General features: G+C 54.5%; 1 protein-coding gene across 1 annotated transcript in view; it reads left to right on the top strand.

Moving 5' to 3' along the window:
- The window catches only part of LOC119976205 (transient receptor potential cation channel subfamily V member 6-like), a 76,167-nt gene that overhangs the window by 33,109 nt on the left and 24,511 nt on the right, over positions 1-18,547 (top strand). Inside the window, exons 9-10 of the mRNA XM_038816517.1 lie at positions 4,845-4,931; positions 6,557-6,633. Of these exons, the coding sequence (XP_038672445.1) occupies positions 4,845-4,931; positions 6,557-6,633 (164 nt within the window). The remainder of the gene's footprint in view (positions 1-4,844; positions 4,932-6,556; positions 6,634-18,547) is intronic.

The following is an 18,547-nucleotide window of genomic DNA, read 5'->3' as shown; positions in this document are numbered from 1 at the left end:
GGCCAGGTAATGCCTCCAGTGCCGCATCACTTCAACGATAGCCTGGGCCTCCTTTTCAACAGAGGAATGTCGAATTTCGGAGGCATGGAGGGTGCGGGAAAAGAATGCCACGGGTCTGCCTGCCTGGTTTAGAGTGGGGGCAAGAGCAAGTCTGAAGCATCGCTCTCTATTTGGAAGGGCAGTGTCTCATCTACTGCGTGCATACCAGCCTTGGCTATGTCTGAGCGAATATGGGCGAAGGCCTGTTGTGCCTCGGCCGCGAGGGGAAATTGCGTGGACTGGATCAGTGGGCGGGCCTTGTCCGCGTATTGTGGTACCCACTGGGCGTAGTAAGAAAAGAACCCCAGGCATCGTTTGAGAGCCCTGGGGCAGTGGGGGAGGGGAAGCTCCATGAGGGGACGCATGCGGTCGGGATCGGGCCCCAGTAGTCTGTTTTGGACTACGTAGCCGAGGGTACGGAGGCGAGTAGCGGGCGATCGCCCGAAGAGCCCGAAGATTCCGATGAGTAGTGGCAGTGACCCGGGTCCAGTGGTCCAGTCCCAAGGGGTGGACAAAATGGCGGCGTCCGAAGTACCTGCGGGGATGAAGATGGCGGCGCCCATGCAGCGCACGTTGTGGGGGCGGCGCCAGATGGCAGCGACCATGGAGCGCATGTTGCGGGGGCGGGGCAAGATGGCGGTGTCCACTGATCGCACGTGGCCCCGGGTGCTGTGGACAGCGAGGCCCATTGTGCGATCGGCTGGGGAGAGGGGGAGAGGTTGGGCGCGATAGAGGCAAAAGCCTGGGCCTGACACACCATTGCATAGTGGCCTTTCTTGCCACAAGATTTGCAGGTCGCGGCGTGGGCCGGTCAGTGCTGGCGGGGGTGCTTCTGCTGGCCGCAGAAGTAGCCGTGGGGACCCCCAGGGTGCGCGGTGTGGTGAGTAGCGCAGGCATACTGCTCGGGAACGGCCCCATTCGGGGGGGTCGGTTGCGGGGTCTACGAGGGGTAGGATGGGTGGGATGAATGGGCGGGGTATGATTGCACGTTATGGAAGTGGCCGTCATAGAGAGCGCTAAAGTCTTTGTCGCCGCTAGATCGAGTGCGGCCTCTTCCAGCAGTCGTTGCCGGATGGGGTCCGATGCAATACCTGTCACAAAGGCATCTCGCATGAGGAGAAGCGAATGTTCCGTAGCCGAGACAGCCTGGCACTCTCAGTCCCGTACTAGAGGGATAAGGGCCCGCCAGTAGTCCTCAATCGACTCACCCGGTTGCTGGACGCGAGTGGAGAGTACATGCCTCGCAAACAGAGTGTTCGTCGACTGGACATAATTTTCTTTGAGCCGTTCCATAGCACGGGCGTAGGTCGGCGCGTCCTGTATCAGCGGGAACATGCTGGAGCTCAACCTTGAGTAAAATAGTTGCACTTTATGAGCTTCTGATGGTGAAGGGTCCGCTGAGGTAATGTAGGCCTCGAAGACAGCCAGCCAGGGGCACGGTTGCCCTGGCAAAATCTAGCCCCATTGTCTTTAAAATGAAAAAAATTAAATATATTTCCAGAACAGTATTGCCAGTACACAACAAAATGACTTAACATTCCCAATGGAAAGGTTTTTCCAAGGCAGCAGATTTCCTGAAGTCAAAGCAGATGGGCAGGAAATTGGGAATATTAGAATGACTTTTCTGGGCACTGTGAATGGCCTCAGATTTTCCAAATGACATCCGTGGAGCACATAGACAGAATCATAGAAACTGTACACCACAGAAAGAGACCGTTTGGCCCATCTTGTCTGTGTCAGCCGGAAAATGGCTGCCCAGCCTAATCCCACATTGCAGCATTTGGCCCAAAGCCTTGCACTTGAGGTGCATATCCAAACACCTGTGAGATGAGTTGAGGGTTTCTGTCTTTACTGTCCTTTCAGGCAATGAGTTCCAGACCCCCACAGCCTTCTGAGTCAAAAGATCTTTCCTCACTTCCCTCCTAATCTTTCTATGAATCATTTTAAATCCCCTTGTCACTGACCTCTCTGCTAACAGAAATACTCTGTTCCGATCCGCGGCGTGTCTGGATAGAGGGGAGTGAACCTATAGAACTATAGAACAGTACAGCACAGAACAGGCCCTTCGGCCCTCGATGTTGTGCCGAGCAATGATCACCCTACTCAAACCCACCCTATACCCGTAACCCAACAACCCCCCCCCCCCCCACCTAACCTTACTTTTAGGACACTACGGGCAATTTAGCATGGCCAATCCACCTAACCCGTACATCTTTGGACTGTGGGAGGAAACCGGAGCACCCAGAGGAAACTCAGCTTCCTCTTTCTATATTTCTCTCGCCTTTCTTCAGTACTGAGCTCTCAGTGCCTGACATAAACTGTCCTCTTCTGCCTTACGTTATCATGTGAGCATCTTGACATCCAGACATCTCTAGATCTGGCAATCCCACCATTTTTCTTTGTGGGAACCTGTTTACTCTGAACCCCTTGAATTCCTCCCACCGCTCTGATGCTGATTTGCCTTCCAGTAGCTGTTCCCAATCCACTTTTACTAAACCACTCCCCAGCTTAGTGAAATTTAGCCTCGCCCAAATTTTGGACTTTAACTCATTTTTATCTTTGTCCTTTTCCGCAATTATGTCAAAACAAACGGAATTATAATCATTACCATCAAATTACTCTCCCACTATTATTCCTTCCGTCTGGCCAGTTTCATTTCCTGAAACAAAGTCCAGAACCACACCTTCTCTTATTGGACTTGTTACATCCTGGCCAAAAACATTCTTCTGAATGCACTTCAAGAATTCTGTTCCCTCCATTCCTTTCACACTAAAACTATTCGAGTGAATATTGAGGTAGATAATATCTCCTACTATTACTGCTATACAGTTTGTGCAATTCTCAGAGATTTGTCTACATATTTGCTCTTCTATCTCCTGCTGATGGCTTTGGGTTCTACAGTACATTGCTGGGTGTGTGACTGCCTCTGTTTTGTTCCAAGTTCAATCCATATGGCCTCAATAGATGATCCTTCTAACATATCACCCTTCCTCCTGCTGTAATTGCTCATCTAACCAAAGCTGACAGCCCCTTCTTTTTTATCCCTCTTCCTATCTTGTCTGAATACCCAGTAAGCAGGAATGTTGAGCTGCCATTCCTGTTCATGTTTGTGTAGTAGCTCTGATAGCATACTCATGCTTTCATCTGTGCCTTCTGCTCATTGATTTATTTACTATACTCATTGCATTGAAGTATAAAGGTAGTCACCATAGTCTCCTTTGAAGGGGAGAGCTGATTGGTGGTGATTTAACTACCACATGGTATTTGTTCTAGTTGCTGCTCACGGGCTCTGACTGTCTCAGAGGCTGGATCCCAAGAGAGCGGGAAAACTCGTGCCCTCTGGCTTTATAGTGGTTGTGTCCTGTCTGGTGATTGGCTGCTGTGTTCTGTGTGTTCACTGGTCATCCTGTGTGTCAATCAATGCCTGTCTGTGCACCATCATATACCTGGATGTATATTATGACACCCACTATTCCCCCACTAAAAACAGTGTGTGGGTTTAAGGATACACTAAAACAAAATCACTGATTTTCAGCCTTCCATTTCCATTTCTAATTTTGCCCTATCTGAGGTTACTCACAGGTTCCCATTCCCCTGCCAAACTAGTTTAAACCCTCCCCAACAGCACTAGCAAACCTCCCAGCAAGGATACTGGTTGCAGCCACATTGAGGAGCTTGTACAGGTCACACCTCCTCCAGAACCAGTCCTAATGCTTCAAGAACTTCACATTTGTTAGCTGTAACCTCCTATTTCGGGGCTCACTGGCATGTGGCACTGGTAGCAATTCTGTGGTGACTCTGAGTTCTTACTTGTTACTGTCTTCCTAGCTCCCTAAGATTTACTTTCAAGGCTTCATCCCTCTTTTTACCCATGTTGTTGGTACTGTCCATGCAATTCAAAGGACCAGTCTCTTATACAGAGTTTCTGATGAGTCACTGCATTGTTTAGCCATGTGCTACAGTAATTAACATCAATTGAACTAACTCCTTTCAGCAGATTAACAGATGACTGCTACTACCAGGCAGATCCTTCCTATTGAACCAACTCCTTTCACTGAAAGGGGTCAATCTTGGAGGGAATTTAATCTGATAACATATTTGGTATATTTGTGCATGTGTGTATAGTGAACATGAAAATGAAAGTATTCAGAACAGGAAGGTCATTTTTAATGTAATATAAACTTAATGTAACGCTAATTTGACGTTCGCACTGCCATTTTGGAGCTCACAAAGTGCAATGTCCACCGCAGGATGGAGCCCCCATCAGCTGTCTATAACGGAATTATTAACATCATTTCAAGTTAGTAACTGATTGATTTCTAATGGCTCTTGCCACAGATTATACAAAAGCCTGCAGGGGATGACTTGGCAAGTGCGTAAGGACTTTGTGCTGATTTTAATGTTTCTGTACAAACAAGTATTCTCTCAGAATACAGCATGAATTGGAGAATGAACGGAGGCTCGTGCAGAGTAAGAGAAGCTGTTGCAAGAGGGAGGAGACGAAGGTGGAGAAGGGCTCTCAGTAGGAGGCCATACCCACATATGGCGTTCAGGGAGAAATTTGTATCCTGAACCTCAGGGGTGAACCGCGCATGAGACATCTGAGCCAAGTATGTGGCTGCCTTCATTGCAGTCGATGGGCCCAGGTTAATCATACATTGCTATCTCTGCATCTGTTTTTGGCCCCCTCTGTAGGAGGGGTCAAGCTTCTAATTTTACCAATAAGCAAGGTGCAGGGTCATTGTTTGTGATAAATGCATTGTATTTGTGTTAACAGTCATCTTTATATTGCTTACTTTATTTAGGAATCCTATCAAACAAAGGAAGATTATCTGAGACTTGTGGGTGAATTGATAACCATCATTGGAGCACTGGTGATACTCATCAGTGAGGTAAGTCCCAGATCTTTGTCCTGAATACCTCAAAGTGAAAAGAAGCACCTACAGTTTATGGAGAGAGAGAGCAGCCGTGAAATAAATTCTTTAACTACTCACCCTTGCCAGCTGTTTGAGAAGAGAAGTCCAGAGAAGGCAGAGCCGTAGAATTCTCCTGACAAACAATTACCCAGCCTTAGATGGCAAGCTGGTTATCCAATCTTGCAAGTGATGCCATTTCCAGAAGGCCTAATGGAGCTGAAGGTTACTATGCTCCATGACCTCTGTTGTGATATTCCCCAAAAGTTATTTCTTCACAAGCTTGTGAGAAAAAAGTTAAATTTTTCCACAAGGTAGGATTTATAATGCATTAATGAGGAAGAAATCTTGGAATTCCAGTGCATTGTGCAATAGAATGGCAATAGGTTAGTTCACAGTTATGAATCACTTTGTGATAAATTCCCAGACGCAATCTATTTAGAAGCTTGTTAACAGTTCTCAATGTGGCAATGGGCATCACCTCTGATTCTGGGAATCCAGTGTCAAAGATACCTTAGCCAGAAACAACACAATTAACCTGCAGAGTTACTGGGGTGCATTGCACATAACCATTGATATTCCCACACCAAAATGTACAAACTAAGAAACTCTTATTTCTTGATGTCCCAAAAGCAGATCTTTCAGAGGCTGTGCTCCACAAAAGAATCCAATAATGAAAATAATATGAGTTTTGATACATTTATAAAAGTTAAATATATCAATATTGGAAGGAACAAAAAGTACTACAGTCCATCTTTACCATATTGCCAGTGGCTGCGGAAGCCACAATTTTCCTCAACAATTGTGCATCATCTTTCCAGGCTGCACAGGTGATATCTGTAACATTTGCCAATGCGCTTGGCGTGGGCATATTGAAGTAAGGATCGTATTTATTGGGCGGATGCTGTATGGTGGTGCAGTGGCTAAGACTGTTGCCTTATGGCGCCGAGGACCCGGGTTCGATCCCAGCCCTGGGTCACTGTCCATGTGGAGTTTGCACATTCTCCCCGTGTCTGTGGGTGTCTGACCCGCACAACAAGATGTGCAGGGTAGGTGGATTGACCACCACTAAATTACCCCTTAATTGGAAAAAGAGAATTGGGTACTTTAAATTTATTTTAAAATATATTTATTGGATGTGATTTACCGGGCACATCCTACTGTAATCAGGATAGGATATGGCTGGCAAATCTCGCGAGAGGCATCCGCCGGGATTCCTGACACTCGTTACGCCCCACGAGAGCGAACGAGATCTCGGCACACATCGCGATCCCTCAATGGGTGGGATCCAGATTTGCATCGTTAACTGTGCAGTCAGGCATACTTAACTATGTCTATGCCAGAACTAACCAGCTCCTGGGATCAACCGGCCTCGCCTAGGCGACCCGAGCTGGGCACCGTATAGTACAGGTCTCCACAAACAGAGACAAGGCAGACTTGGGGGGGGGGGGGGGGGGGGGGGGGGGAGTCTTCTGGGCAATGGAGGCCTCAGGTGGTTGACCTCTGGTCAGGGTAGCACCCTGGAGCTGCTGATGCTACCCAGGCATCTTGCCTAAGGCAGGCATTTGATGGTCTCAATTTTCAATATTTATTTTCATTTCCAGATCCCTTATCTGTACAGGATTGGTCCAAGAAATTATTTAGGGAATACATCAATAGGAGGGCCTTTTCCATTGCTCTTGTAAGTATAATCTCCTGCTCTTGTCATTTTTTTTCCTAATTGGATCATTCTAGAAAGTATATTGGAATCCAATTGGAGAAGGTAAATAATTTAAAAATTGGTAATCACAACTGAAAATTGATCAGATTAGATAACGATGTCTCACGCCGTGCTGTATTTATAATTTGCAAAGATTAGGCTCTCAGTGATACTGGGATAGATTGTTCCTTTACTATTGTAAACAAAGTTGGCGGTACATAAAGTGTGGAACCTACGTTGTGCACACGTACGGCCTTTATCTCCTTTATCCCCCAATTAGCCATAATGCAGAGCCTCTGCCTGCCCACAAGATGTGAGCTTGACACCAGTTGAATTGCTGGAATTAATTTGATGTACTTCCTATGCATGGAGAATGGTTGTAGGCTGTGTATAGCATCATCCACCCACTAGCCGCCCAGGCAACAAAATAGCAGGGACAATACGTTCAACATTATTTCACATCGCAGAATTGGGATGTTGAATCAGTTGTCCTTCAATTAACTTTATTTGGAGATAGCTTCCTTCTACTCTTCACAGTAATGCTGATGCCAGGAACATAGAGGCATTTCTGTCATCCGTAAGACCAGAAGATGTATGAGCAGAATTAGGCCATTCGGCCCATCGGGTCTGCTCCGCCATTCAATCTTGGCTGATATGTTTTTCATCTCCATCCTGCCTTCTCCCCATAATCCCTGATCCCCTTATTAATCCAGCATTAATAAGATACAAATGCCAGGAAACATATTGTGCGCCATACTCTTACCACTTTTGACCTCCTCCTCAGCGACTTGTGTAGCCAATCTACTTCAGGAGGTCAGTCAAAGACCCCCCTCCCCCACCAGCTTCAACCATGCTAGCCACTGGAATTTAGTTGTCAAAAACTCCACGAATTGCACCATTGACAATTGTGTGGGCAATGACGCCACAGAGTTCTCCATCATTGTTTCCTCCGTTGTACCTTGAGAGTCCTCCTGGTCTGACTGTTGCCCTTTATTAGTTGCATTCTTCGTTTGGTAGGGCTTATACATTCCCTGCCGAAGGAGACTCACTAGCTTTCACTTTTCCTTCATTTTCCACCTACGTAGCACCCCACAAAATGGGCAAAAAGGACCAAACCATCCAACCTCGGACAAGAGCCATTTAATGTGCGATCACTCACTCCAAGGCCACTACCAGAAGCCTCCACTGAAATTTTGTGTCTTCACCTGTACCGAACCAGACTCAGGGTGAATAGTCCTGAGTTACCTGAGGTGTTGCAACACGGACAAAAATATTAGACTTCAGATAAGGCCTGTGGGTTTTAGAAGGAGAGCCAGTTCATCCCACCTCACCTGGTCATAACAATTCAGCGGTTTCCCAGCTGGAAGTTAACAATTCAAGGGATCTCGTCCATGTTAACACTTTTGGGGAACCTTGCCTATGAAAAATGAAATGAAAATCGCTTATTGTCACGAGTAGGCTTCAATGAAGTTACTGTGAAAAGCCCCTAGTCGCCACATTCCGGCGCCTGTCCGGGGAGGCCTAGGCACTGTTTGTAACAAAGGCCTCCAATTATAAAATGGGTGCAGCTCCCTCTCACCATTGAGGCAAGGCGACTGGAGGTGCATGTTCCTAGACAGCAGGAGACCAAGAAGGAAGACCTGATATTATCCTGAGCACAGGGTACACCATGTTAGGCATAGCTTTCTGGACATGCCAGTGTTGGAGGTGCCAGAGAATATCCAGACATCTGGGCCGGGATTCTCCAATCCCGAGCAGAGTGTCCACGCCGTCGTAAACGGCGTCGCATTTTACGACGGCATGAACGGGCCGGCCCGAGGACTAATTCTAGCCCGTAAAAGGGGCCAGCACGGGCTCAGCGAGAAGCGCGGAGGGCGTGGCGCCGGACTGGCGTCATTCACGCGATGCCACGATGACGCGGTGCCGTGTCGATAAAAGGTGCGCGAGCAACGCACAGCACCGAGACTGGCGAGATGGCCGCCCCCCGCCGTGCCACCCCGAGGTTCAGGGACCATGACCTCGAGACGCTGCTGGACGCGGTAGAGGAGAGGAGGGCGATCCTGTGCTGTAGACTTGGCCACCGGCACCCTGCCAGCACAGTCCGGCGGAATTGGCGTGAGGTGGGCAATGCTGTAAGAGCGGTGGGGTACACCCCACAGACGGGCGAACGGTGCCTCAAGAAGATGCATGACCTGACGAGGGCAGCCAGGGTGAGTACACCGAGATGTGCCCCTGGCATCACCCAATCCCTACCACTGTACATGTGATAGTAACCCGCCCCAGGAGGGGTGCCAAACCCCCCACCTGACCCACATGGGCTGCGCATACCCCTGAGAGACGCCGTGACCGGGTGCCCAGTGCTCCCAGGCCATCATCTAGCCAACATCTACGCGGGATGCTGCAGACCGTCTAATTCTGATGCTTTGCACCCCCCCCCCTCCCCCTCCCCCCCCCCCCCCCCCCCCCCCCCCCCCCCCCCCCCCCCCCCCCCCCCCCCCCCCCCCCACCCCGCCCAGGAGAAGACTGTCCACAACCACAGGAGCGTGCGAGAACTGGAGGGGGTTCACCTGTACTGCACCCCCTCACAGTAGATGAGCAGAGGGCACTGGACCTCGTTGGCGGAGTTGGGCCCGGGAGGTTGTCCCTTGCCAAATCGGAGGTCCACCAGCAAGTGAGACCCCCCCTGCCTGGCTCCACACCCTCACCCTATTCTCCCCCCCCCCCCACTACAACCCCTCCCCCCATCACTCCACACCCCCTCCCCCATCACCCCACACCCCCTCCACCCCCTCACCCCAGTCCGCGTGTCTAATGATACATGCTGTATTGTGTCTTCCAGGACCTGCCGCCGATCATCCCAGCCCGTCTGGTGCTCCTCGCCCACGACCAGTGCCGGGTCCAGATGCCCCCAGGGACGCACGCCACGGCGGGGAGGGCAGGCAGCAAGGTAGGCCTTACCCTGTCACCTGGACCCAGGAATCTGACGCACAGAGGACTGATACCCAGGACAGTGATGAACAGAGGATGGACACCCAGGACAGCGACAGCCAGGAAACGGAGACGCTGGACACTGACACGCACGACAGCCAGGACAGTGATGCACAGAGGACAGCCAGATCTGACAGTGCCCCTCAGATGGGAGCGACACAAAGAACATCAGCCCAGGGCTCGACGCAGGAGACCCCTGACTTTGGGTCCGATGAGGACATAGACGTGGCGTAACTGCTGTCAACCACACCCTCCACCATTGCAGAGACTCGCACCTCAGTTGGGCATTTTAGTGATGAGGCTTCTGGGACACAGACTGGTGTGCACCACACAGCCATACCGGTACAGCAGCTGGAGGTAGGAGCAGCCGGGGGGTCGGACGGTCAGAGGGCAGCCCAGCCCCAGCAACCAGCTGCCGTCCAGACGGTTCCTGGGTTCCAGGACATTCCAGACCCACCCATCAACCTGATGCAGTTAGAAACCCAGGGACTAGACAATGGGATGGCGGCCAGCCTCCAGCAGCTGCAGACGCAGGTGGAGGACTCCATCCACGTCCAGGAGGAGGGAGTGGTTCTGGTCATGGCTGCCACCCAGGCCCACACCGCACGGGTGGCGTCCGCGGTGGAGGCAATGGGTGCAACGGTTTCGGCCATGGGTCAGGTTATGCAAGGCGTGGGGCCTTATGTGCACGCATCATTCATTGCCCAGCACAGGGCTGCCCTCTCACAGGCAGCCATGTGCCAGAGCCAGCTGGACATCTCAGCCACCCTACAGAGTCTGGCTCTGCAGGGTGCAGGCCATCGCTGAGAGCATTGGCGGCATTGCCCAGGCGATGGCTCAGTCTCAGCAGGCCATCGCTGAGAGCATTGGCGGCATTGCCCAGGCGATGGCTCAGTCTCAGCAGGCCATCGCTGAGAGCATCGGCGCCATTGCCCAGGTGATGGCCCAGTCTCAGCAGGCCATCGCTGAGAGCATTGGCGGCATTGCCCATGCGATGGCTCAGTCTCAGCAGGCCATCGCTGAGAGCATCGGCGCCATTGCCCAGGTGATGGCCCAGTCTCAGCAGGCCATCGCTGAGAGCATTGGCGCCATTGCTCAGACGATGGCTCAGTCTCAGCAGGCCATCGCTGAGAGCATCGGCGGCATTGCCCAGGTGATGGCTCAGTCTCAGCAGGCCATCGCTGAGAGCATCGGAAGCCTCGCCCAGATGCAGGATGGCGTCGCACAAGCACAGAGGGAGGTGGCGCAATCCCAGACAGGGATGGCCCACTCACTGAGCTCCATCGCTGCTAACATTCAGACCCAGGTTGATACCACAGCGGGCCTCCAGGACTGGCAGCGCCAAGTGTCGCGGGTGCCTCGGGGCTTGTCTCCACTCGCACCTCCGCCCCATAGAGAGGCTTGAGGGCCTCCGGGCATCCCGAGGGAGGAGGAGGTTCTGGGGCCCGTTCCGGTGACTCCTGCAAGGGAGGCCCCGGAACACCGCGGATCCTCGGACTTCCCCCGTTCCGTCCCTGGTGCAGAGGGCGGTGGGGGAGAAGATTTACACCCACCTGGGCTCATCGTTCCACTGACCTTCGAACACAGTGCCACTCAGTCCGCTTCACAACCCCACGGGCACCGGACATAGAACAGAGGCAGTGGGCAGAACAGGGTGGCACCAAGCTATCCAGCACGCCCGTGGAGCAGCCTGGCCCATCCAAGCTGGGCTGCCCCAGGACATTCGCGCCAACAGGGAGCCATGTCGCAGGGCAGGAGTCTCAGCAGTCCGCCTCCACTCTTGCTGTACTGTCTGGAGAAACACTGAGACGTAGTGGTAGGGCCCGTAAGGCCAAGAGGTTTGACACCGAGTCAGTTGGCATGGGCACAGTATAGTTATCAGGGCTAGAGCACTTTTATGTTACCGTTACATTTAAACTCACTCTTACACCAATGCAAGATGCCTCTGTTCTATGTCCGGTGCCCGTGGGGTTGTGAAGGGGACTGAGTGGCACTGTGTTCGAAGGTTAGTTGAACGATGAGCCCAGGTGGGTGTAAATCTTCTCCCCCACCGTCCTCTGCACCCCGCCACTAGCTACCCAACATGTCCATGTGATGGAGTGTCAGTAACGCGTATAGGGACCACCCAAGTGAAGGGTGTAGCTGTGGCCATGAGTCAGACATTGGCTAACGATTTGGAGCTCACGGCTCATCGCAGAGCGGGTTTCATCATTCACCATGGCATTGAACGCATGTGCTTCTACAAGCAATCGTGTGAGACCAGCCCGTTGTGCCACAGCTGGAGGGTGCTGTGCATGGGGTGGTGTGGGAGGTGGGGATGCTGGGTGGTGAGTTGGGGCTGTATGGTGGTGCCAGTGACCCTGCTCAGAGAGCCCCTACCCCCCCCAGTTGGTGAAACGTGCGGCGATTAATGCCTCGCGTGCTCGCTGGCCAAGCCGGTGGCGTTGTGCAGACTCCCATCCATATCCAGCTCACATGTCGCATCTGTTTCCACCCTCGTCCCCATCCTCCTCATCTGGAGAGGCGTCTCTTCCCGTGGGCTTCCCCTCTGCCCCCTCCTCCTCCTCCTCCAGCACATCGCCCCTCTGCTGGGAAATATTGTGGAGGACGTAGCAGACCACAATGATGCGACCGTCCCTCTCCGAATGGTACTGGAGGACTGCTCCGGAGCGGTCCAGGCACCCGAAGCGCATCTTCAACAGGCCGAAGCTTCTCTCGATCACACCCCTTGTCGCTGCATGAGCCTCATTGTATCCGGTCTCCGTGTCAGCCTGTGGCCTCTGTATAGGCATCATCAGCCACGACCGCAATGGGTAACCCTTGTCACCCAGCAACCAGCCCCTCAGCGGAGGGGTGGCATTCCTCGAACATGGCGGGGATGAACGATTGTGCCAGGATAAATGCGTCATGTACCCTGTGATGCACGATCAATTGTACAAAGACTAAGGTTGGATACAACTGCGGCTTTATTGCAGTAAGATGTGTGGCCTCCCACAGCAGCTGGCAAAATGGCTGCTGAATAGAGGACACGCATATTTATACTCCTCCTACTGGGCGGAGCCAGCAGGCAGGAGCTACCGGCGAACCTGTAGTACAGGTCCTACCTTACATCACCTAATACAGGTGTAACAGTGGTTTACCACACACTGCCCAGGTACTGGGCGCAGACTTTGGCACCACCCTGCCATAGCAGGCTGGCTGGCATGTCATCTCCACTGCCCCCGCCGAACATGGAGGGACCCTCCCCACCCCTCCCCCCTCAACCGTCCCTCGAACATGGAGGCCCCCCTCCCCTTGCCCCCTCAACCCCAGCCCCGGACGTGTCCATCATAAGAGTCTCAGAAGTGCAGTAAGCCGGCTGCTCACCTCCTCTCCCTCATCATCAGCCAGCACGACTGGCTGACGATTTTCATTTGCAGGTGGGATCACGCCGTCGAGACTTTGGCCCATCCGGGCTGCAGAAGCCACGGGACCCTGGAGAATCAGGGGACTTGCCCCCTCGGCCGATTCTCCAGGCGGCGCGGCCCCATTCATGATGACGCCGTTCTCGCCGGTTGAGAGAATGGCGGAACAGCGTCAGACTGGCGTCGCGTTAAAAAAACGGCGCGATCGCCGATTCGCTGACCTGGCGCGGCCTGAGAGAATTTCGCCCCTGATGTTGATCACAGACTTCCATGCCATCATATAGGAAGAAATGACACCTGAAAGCAACAGCCAACCCATGCCACCCATAGCAGTTAAGGTTACAGTAGCCCTAAGTAATTTTGTGGCTCATTCCAGGGTTTTGCTGCAAATCTATGTGACATTTCACAAGCGACAGCCCAGCGCTATAGTTACAGAGGCCCTTTCTGTGCAGCTGGTGGAATTTATCAGCTTCTCCACAGACACAGACTCCCAGATGCTTTTCTGCAATAGCCAAATAGCCACCTGCCACCCCCTGCCAGCCATTTGCAAGGAGCAATTGATTGCACACATCTGGCCATCAGGGCATCCAGCAACAGGCTGGAGAGATTCACAAATCAGAAAGCATTTAACTGTATCAACGTTCAGATAGTGTGTGACCACAGGTAGATAGATATAGGTGCTTGATTCCTGGGCAGCTGTCATGATGCTTTCACCCTGCAGGAGTCATCCCTCCCTCAATTATCCATCCCACTCTGCAGTTACGTGGCTGACTACTCAGTGACAAGGTCCGTACTTTAAGGAGGTGGCTTCTCACTCTCCTCAGAACCCAATAATATTATAATGTGAGCTATGTCCAGATGCGCTCCATCATCGAGCAGGAATTTGGGCTGCTGACCATGAGCTGTCGGTGTAACATCTGGTGCTACAGCTGGAGATATTTAAACATTCTTCAAACCGTACCTACATGTGCCAGTTCCCATGTATTCTGCTTTCTCACGTGAATGTATGACAAACAAAAACTGTGTTAAAACTAATGTGGTGAATTCATACTGTATTGTAATTCACACTATTGTATTGCATAGTATTATGTCCTTGTGGGCTCTGTCTGTGAGCCGTTGCGCGGCTCTCACCATAAGGGGAGATGAGGAGCTTGTACAGGGCTCCACCCTTGGCTCCGCCCATGGCTCCGCCCATGGCCCCTCCCACTACCGGAAGTTCTTCTGGTCGCAGGCAGGCTCAGTTGTAAGACTATTAAAACCACAGTTTACTTCCAATTGTGTCCCAAGTGAATTGATGGTCACGTCAACTAATTCAAGTCGTTAACCTTTAAATTAATCAACTGTAAACTTTAGAGTAATCAGGTCACCAATTGATCAGGTCTTGACACTTAAATCAATCAGGCGTACAACTGCTTGCCACTACTATACTGACAATTCTATTTCCCCCAAACTCATTGTGTAACTATTCCCACTTTGCATATCTGCGTTTGCAAATTTCTTCCTATACTTATGTACCCCTACACCCGCCTCTGCATCCAAGGCTACTTCAAGATCTGCAGCGCGGATCACTCTGGCGTCGGGCCCCCCCAAATGGCGCAAATTCTCTGGCCCGGAATGGGCTAGTAGTAGCGTGATGCTGTTTGCGAGGGCGCCACATGCCGCGGATGCGCGGCGTCACAGCACAAAATACGCCCCCCTCCCCTGGAGACCCAACAAGATGGCCGCCATCCACGCAGCTCCGAGGTTCCAGGAGCGCGACATCGAGGCAGTAGAGCAGAGGAGGTAGGCCCTGTACCCCGGACACGGCCGCAGGGTTGCCACATGCCTCAGATGGCGCCTGGGGAGGTGGCAGAGGCCGTCAGTGCTGTGGCTGTGACACCAAGGACAGGCACCCAGTGCCACAAGAAGGTGAATGACCTTGTCAGGGCAGCCAGGGTGAGTAGCCCACCCCCCCCCTCCCCGGCCCCGATGTGCGGCACACCCCCAGGTGCAACTAACCCTAACCCTAATGTGCTGCGCACCTCTGCACAACCGCTGGCCTGCATGTATATCCCTGCGTAACACCCTTTATCCCTGCCACCCACCCACCCGCCCCCCACAGGAGAAGCGCGCACACAACAAAAGGGAGCGTGAGAAGACTGGAGGGGGCCCAGCTGATGAGAGGCCACTCACCGTTCATGAGGACAGGGCCCTGGAACTGGCAGACAGACCCGAGGACCGGGAGGTTGCCGATGCAGATGTCGGGGGCGCACCACCAAGTGAGACCCCCCCACGGCCCGTGCCCCATCCCCCATATCCCCCCTCCCCCATATCCCCCTTCCCCATATCCCCCTCCCCCATATCCCCCTCCCCATATCCCCCTCCTCCATATCCCCATATCCCCCCTCCCCCATATTTCCCCTCCCCCAGATCCCCCCGTATCCACCTTCCACCATATCCCTCCTCACCCATTTCCCCCGATCACTGCCCACCTGTGTGTCTAACCATGCATGCTGTATTGTGTATTGCAGGACCAAACGTCGAGGCACCCATCCCCGTGGATGCCGACCGCGCGCAGGACGCCCCAGGGCGGCCACGAGACAGGGAGAGACCCGGCCCCTCCGGCATACAATGCTGCCAAGCCGCCCCAGGGTGGCCACGAAACAGGGACAGGCCCGGAGCAAGAGCGATACGATGCCCCCGCCTCGTGCGAGTGCGGCAACACAGGCGTGTGACACCCAGCGACAAGTGGGGCAGCCACAAGCCCCCGTCGCAGTCGAGCCAGGACACCTCTACCCAGGACAGCCCTACCCGGATACCCCTACCCGGGCACACCTACCCGGATACCCCTACACGGGACACCCCTACACGGGGCACCCCTACCCAGGACACCCCTACACGGGACACCCCTACACGGGACACCCCTACCCGGACACACCTACCCGGATACCCCTACCCGGGACACCCCTACCCAGGACACCCCTACCCGGATACCCCTACCCGGACACACCTACCCGGACACACCTACCCGGACACACCTACCCGGGACACCCCTACCCGGACACACCTACCCGGATACCCCTACCCGGACACACCTACACGGGACACCCCTACACGGGACACCCCTACACGGGACACCCCTACCCGGACACACCTACCCGGATACCCCTACCCGGACACCCCTACCCGAGACACCCCTACCCGGGACACCCCTACCCGAGACACCCCTACCCGAGACACCCCTACCCGGATACCCCTACCCGGGACACCCCTACCCGGGACACCCCTACCTGGATACCCCTACCTAGAACACCCCTACCCGGGACACCCCTACCCAGGACACCCCTACCCGGGACACCCCTACCCGGGACACCCATACCCGGGACACCCCTACCCGGGACACCCCTACCCGGGACACCCCTACCTGGATACCCCTACCCAGGACACCCCTACCCGGGACACCCCTACCCGGATACCCCTACCCGGATACCCCTACCCGGGACACCCCTACCCGGGACACCCCTACCCAGGACACCCCTACCCAGGACACCCCTACCCGGGACACCCCTACCCGGACACACCTACCCAGAACACCGACACACAGGACACTGACACACAGGACACTGACACACAGGACACTGACACACAGTGGACGGGTGGACAGGAACTGCCACCCCAGGGGACCATGGACACTGGGTCGGACCATGATCACGACACAACACTACTGCTATCTCCAACACCCTCCACCATCGCAGAGACACTCACCTCGGTTGGGCACTTCAGCGATGAGGCTTCTGGTACACTCACTGGTGCGCACAACACAGCCGTACCGGTACAGCAGGTGGAGGTAGGAGCAGCCGAGGGGCCGGGTGGTCGGAGGGCAGGCTGACCCCAGCAACCATCTGCCGCCCAGACGGCGCCCTGGTTCCTAGTGTTACCACACCCACCCATAGACCCGATGCAGTCACGGTACCAGGGACGATCGAGGGGGGTGACGGCTGGCTTGCGGCGGCTGAAGACGCAGGTGGAGGAGTGCACCCGCGTCCAGTAGCTGGGAGTGGAGCCGGTTATGCCGGTTATGCCGTTGCAGGCCGAAACTGCAAGGTGGCGTCCACGGTGGAGGCAATGGCTTTCTGTGCAGATGCCGTCTGTGGCCCAGGACATGGCTTCCCTCTCACAGTAAGCCATGAGCCAGAGCCAGCGGCAGATGGCAGATGCGCTCCACGCCGTGGCCCAGTCTCTGCAGGCAGTGGCCCAGTCTCAGCAGGCAATGGCCCAGTCTCAGCAGGCAGTGGCCCAGTCTCAGCAGGCAGTGGCCCAGTCTCAGCAGGCAATGGCCCAGTCTCAGCAGGCAGTGGCCCAGTCTCAGCAGGCAGTGGCCCAGTCTCAGCAGGCATGGCCCAGTCTCAGCAGGCAGTGGCCCAGTCTCAGCAGGCAGTGGCCCAGTCTCAGCAGGCAGTGGCCCAGCCTCAGCAGGCCATCGCTAGGGGCATCGGCGCCGTTGCCCAGGTGCTGGCCGGGTTTGCCCAGACACAGACAGGGATGGCCAACTCCCTGAGCTCCATGGCTGCAAACCCGCAGACCCTTGTCGATACGAGCATGGGCCTCCAGGACTGGCAGCGCCAGGTGTCGGGGGGGGCGTCGGATGGCCGGTCCGTTCACACCCCCGACCCATGTCGAGGCCCGGGGGCCATCGGGCACCCCGAGGGAGGAGGTGCTGGGGCCCGTCACAGGTCCCCCTGTAGGGGAGGTCCCGGAACACCGCAACACCACGGACTCCCCCCTTACGTCCCAGGTGCATCTGGTGGGCAACGGGCAGGACAAGCTGGCAGCTCGCCATCCTAGTCGCCCGATCCACAGCCTGGCCCATCTACGCTGGGCCGCCCCAGGAAACGGCCGCCAAAGGGATCCCGAGTCACAGGGCAGGAATCACAGGAGTCCACCTCCAGTTCTGCTGCACCGTCTGTGGAACCACCTAGGCATAGTCGAAGGGCCCGTAAGGCCAAACAATTAGACACTGAGTAAGTTGGCAGGGGTGCAGGGCACAGACGGGTTATAGGGGCGAGGGCATGTGTATGGACTGTTTGTTATTAAAATCACTTTCACACCGACAGAAACTGCCTTTGTGCTCTGTCCGAAGCGTGCGTGGGTGTCATGTACGTTGAGCGCCAGTGTGTGTGTGAGGGGTGGTATTACGTTGGCCCCAGGTGAGTGTGTCCCCCCCTCCCCCCCGGGTCGCCCTTGCCATCCCCCCCCCCCCCCCCCCCTCCCCCCCGGGCAGAGGACGGGACCGTGCGCTGCAGTGTCACTGCCGCATGCAGGGATGGTCCGGGCGGAGGGTGGTACTGTGGCCATGGGTCAGACATTGTCCAACGATGTAGGGCCCGAAGCTCATCGCAGAGCGGGTTGTCATCATCCTCCATGGCCTGCAATAGACACGCTTCCACCGGCGACCGTGTGAGCCTGGCCTGTTGTGCTGCAGGTAGATGTGCATTGGAGGGGTGGTGTGCATGTGGGTGGGGTGG

The sequence above is a fragment of the Scyliorhinus canicula genome, chromosome 13 (assembly GCF_902713615.1).
Source record: "Scyliorhinus canicula chromosome 13, sScyCan1.1, whole genome shotgun sequence".
NCBI classification, from domain to species: Eukaryota; Metazoa; Chordata; class Chondrichthyes; order Carcharhiniformes; family Scyliorhinidae; genus Scyliorhinus; species Scyliorhinus canicula.
The sequence above is the reverse complement of the archived record's forward strand: the minus strand, read 5'-3'. Positions and strand labels throughout refer to the sequence as shown.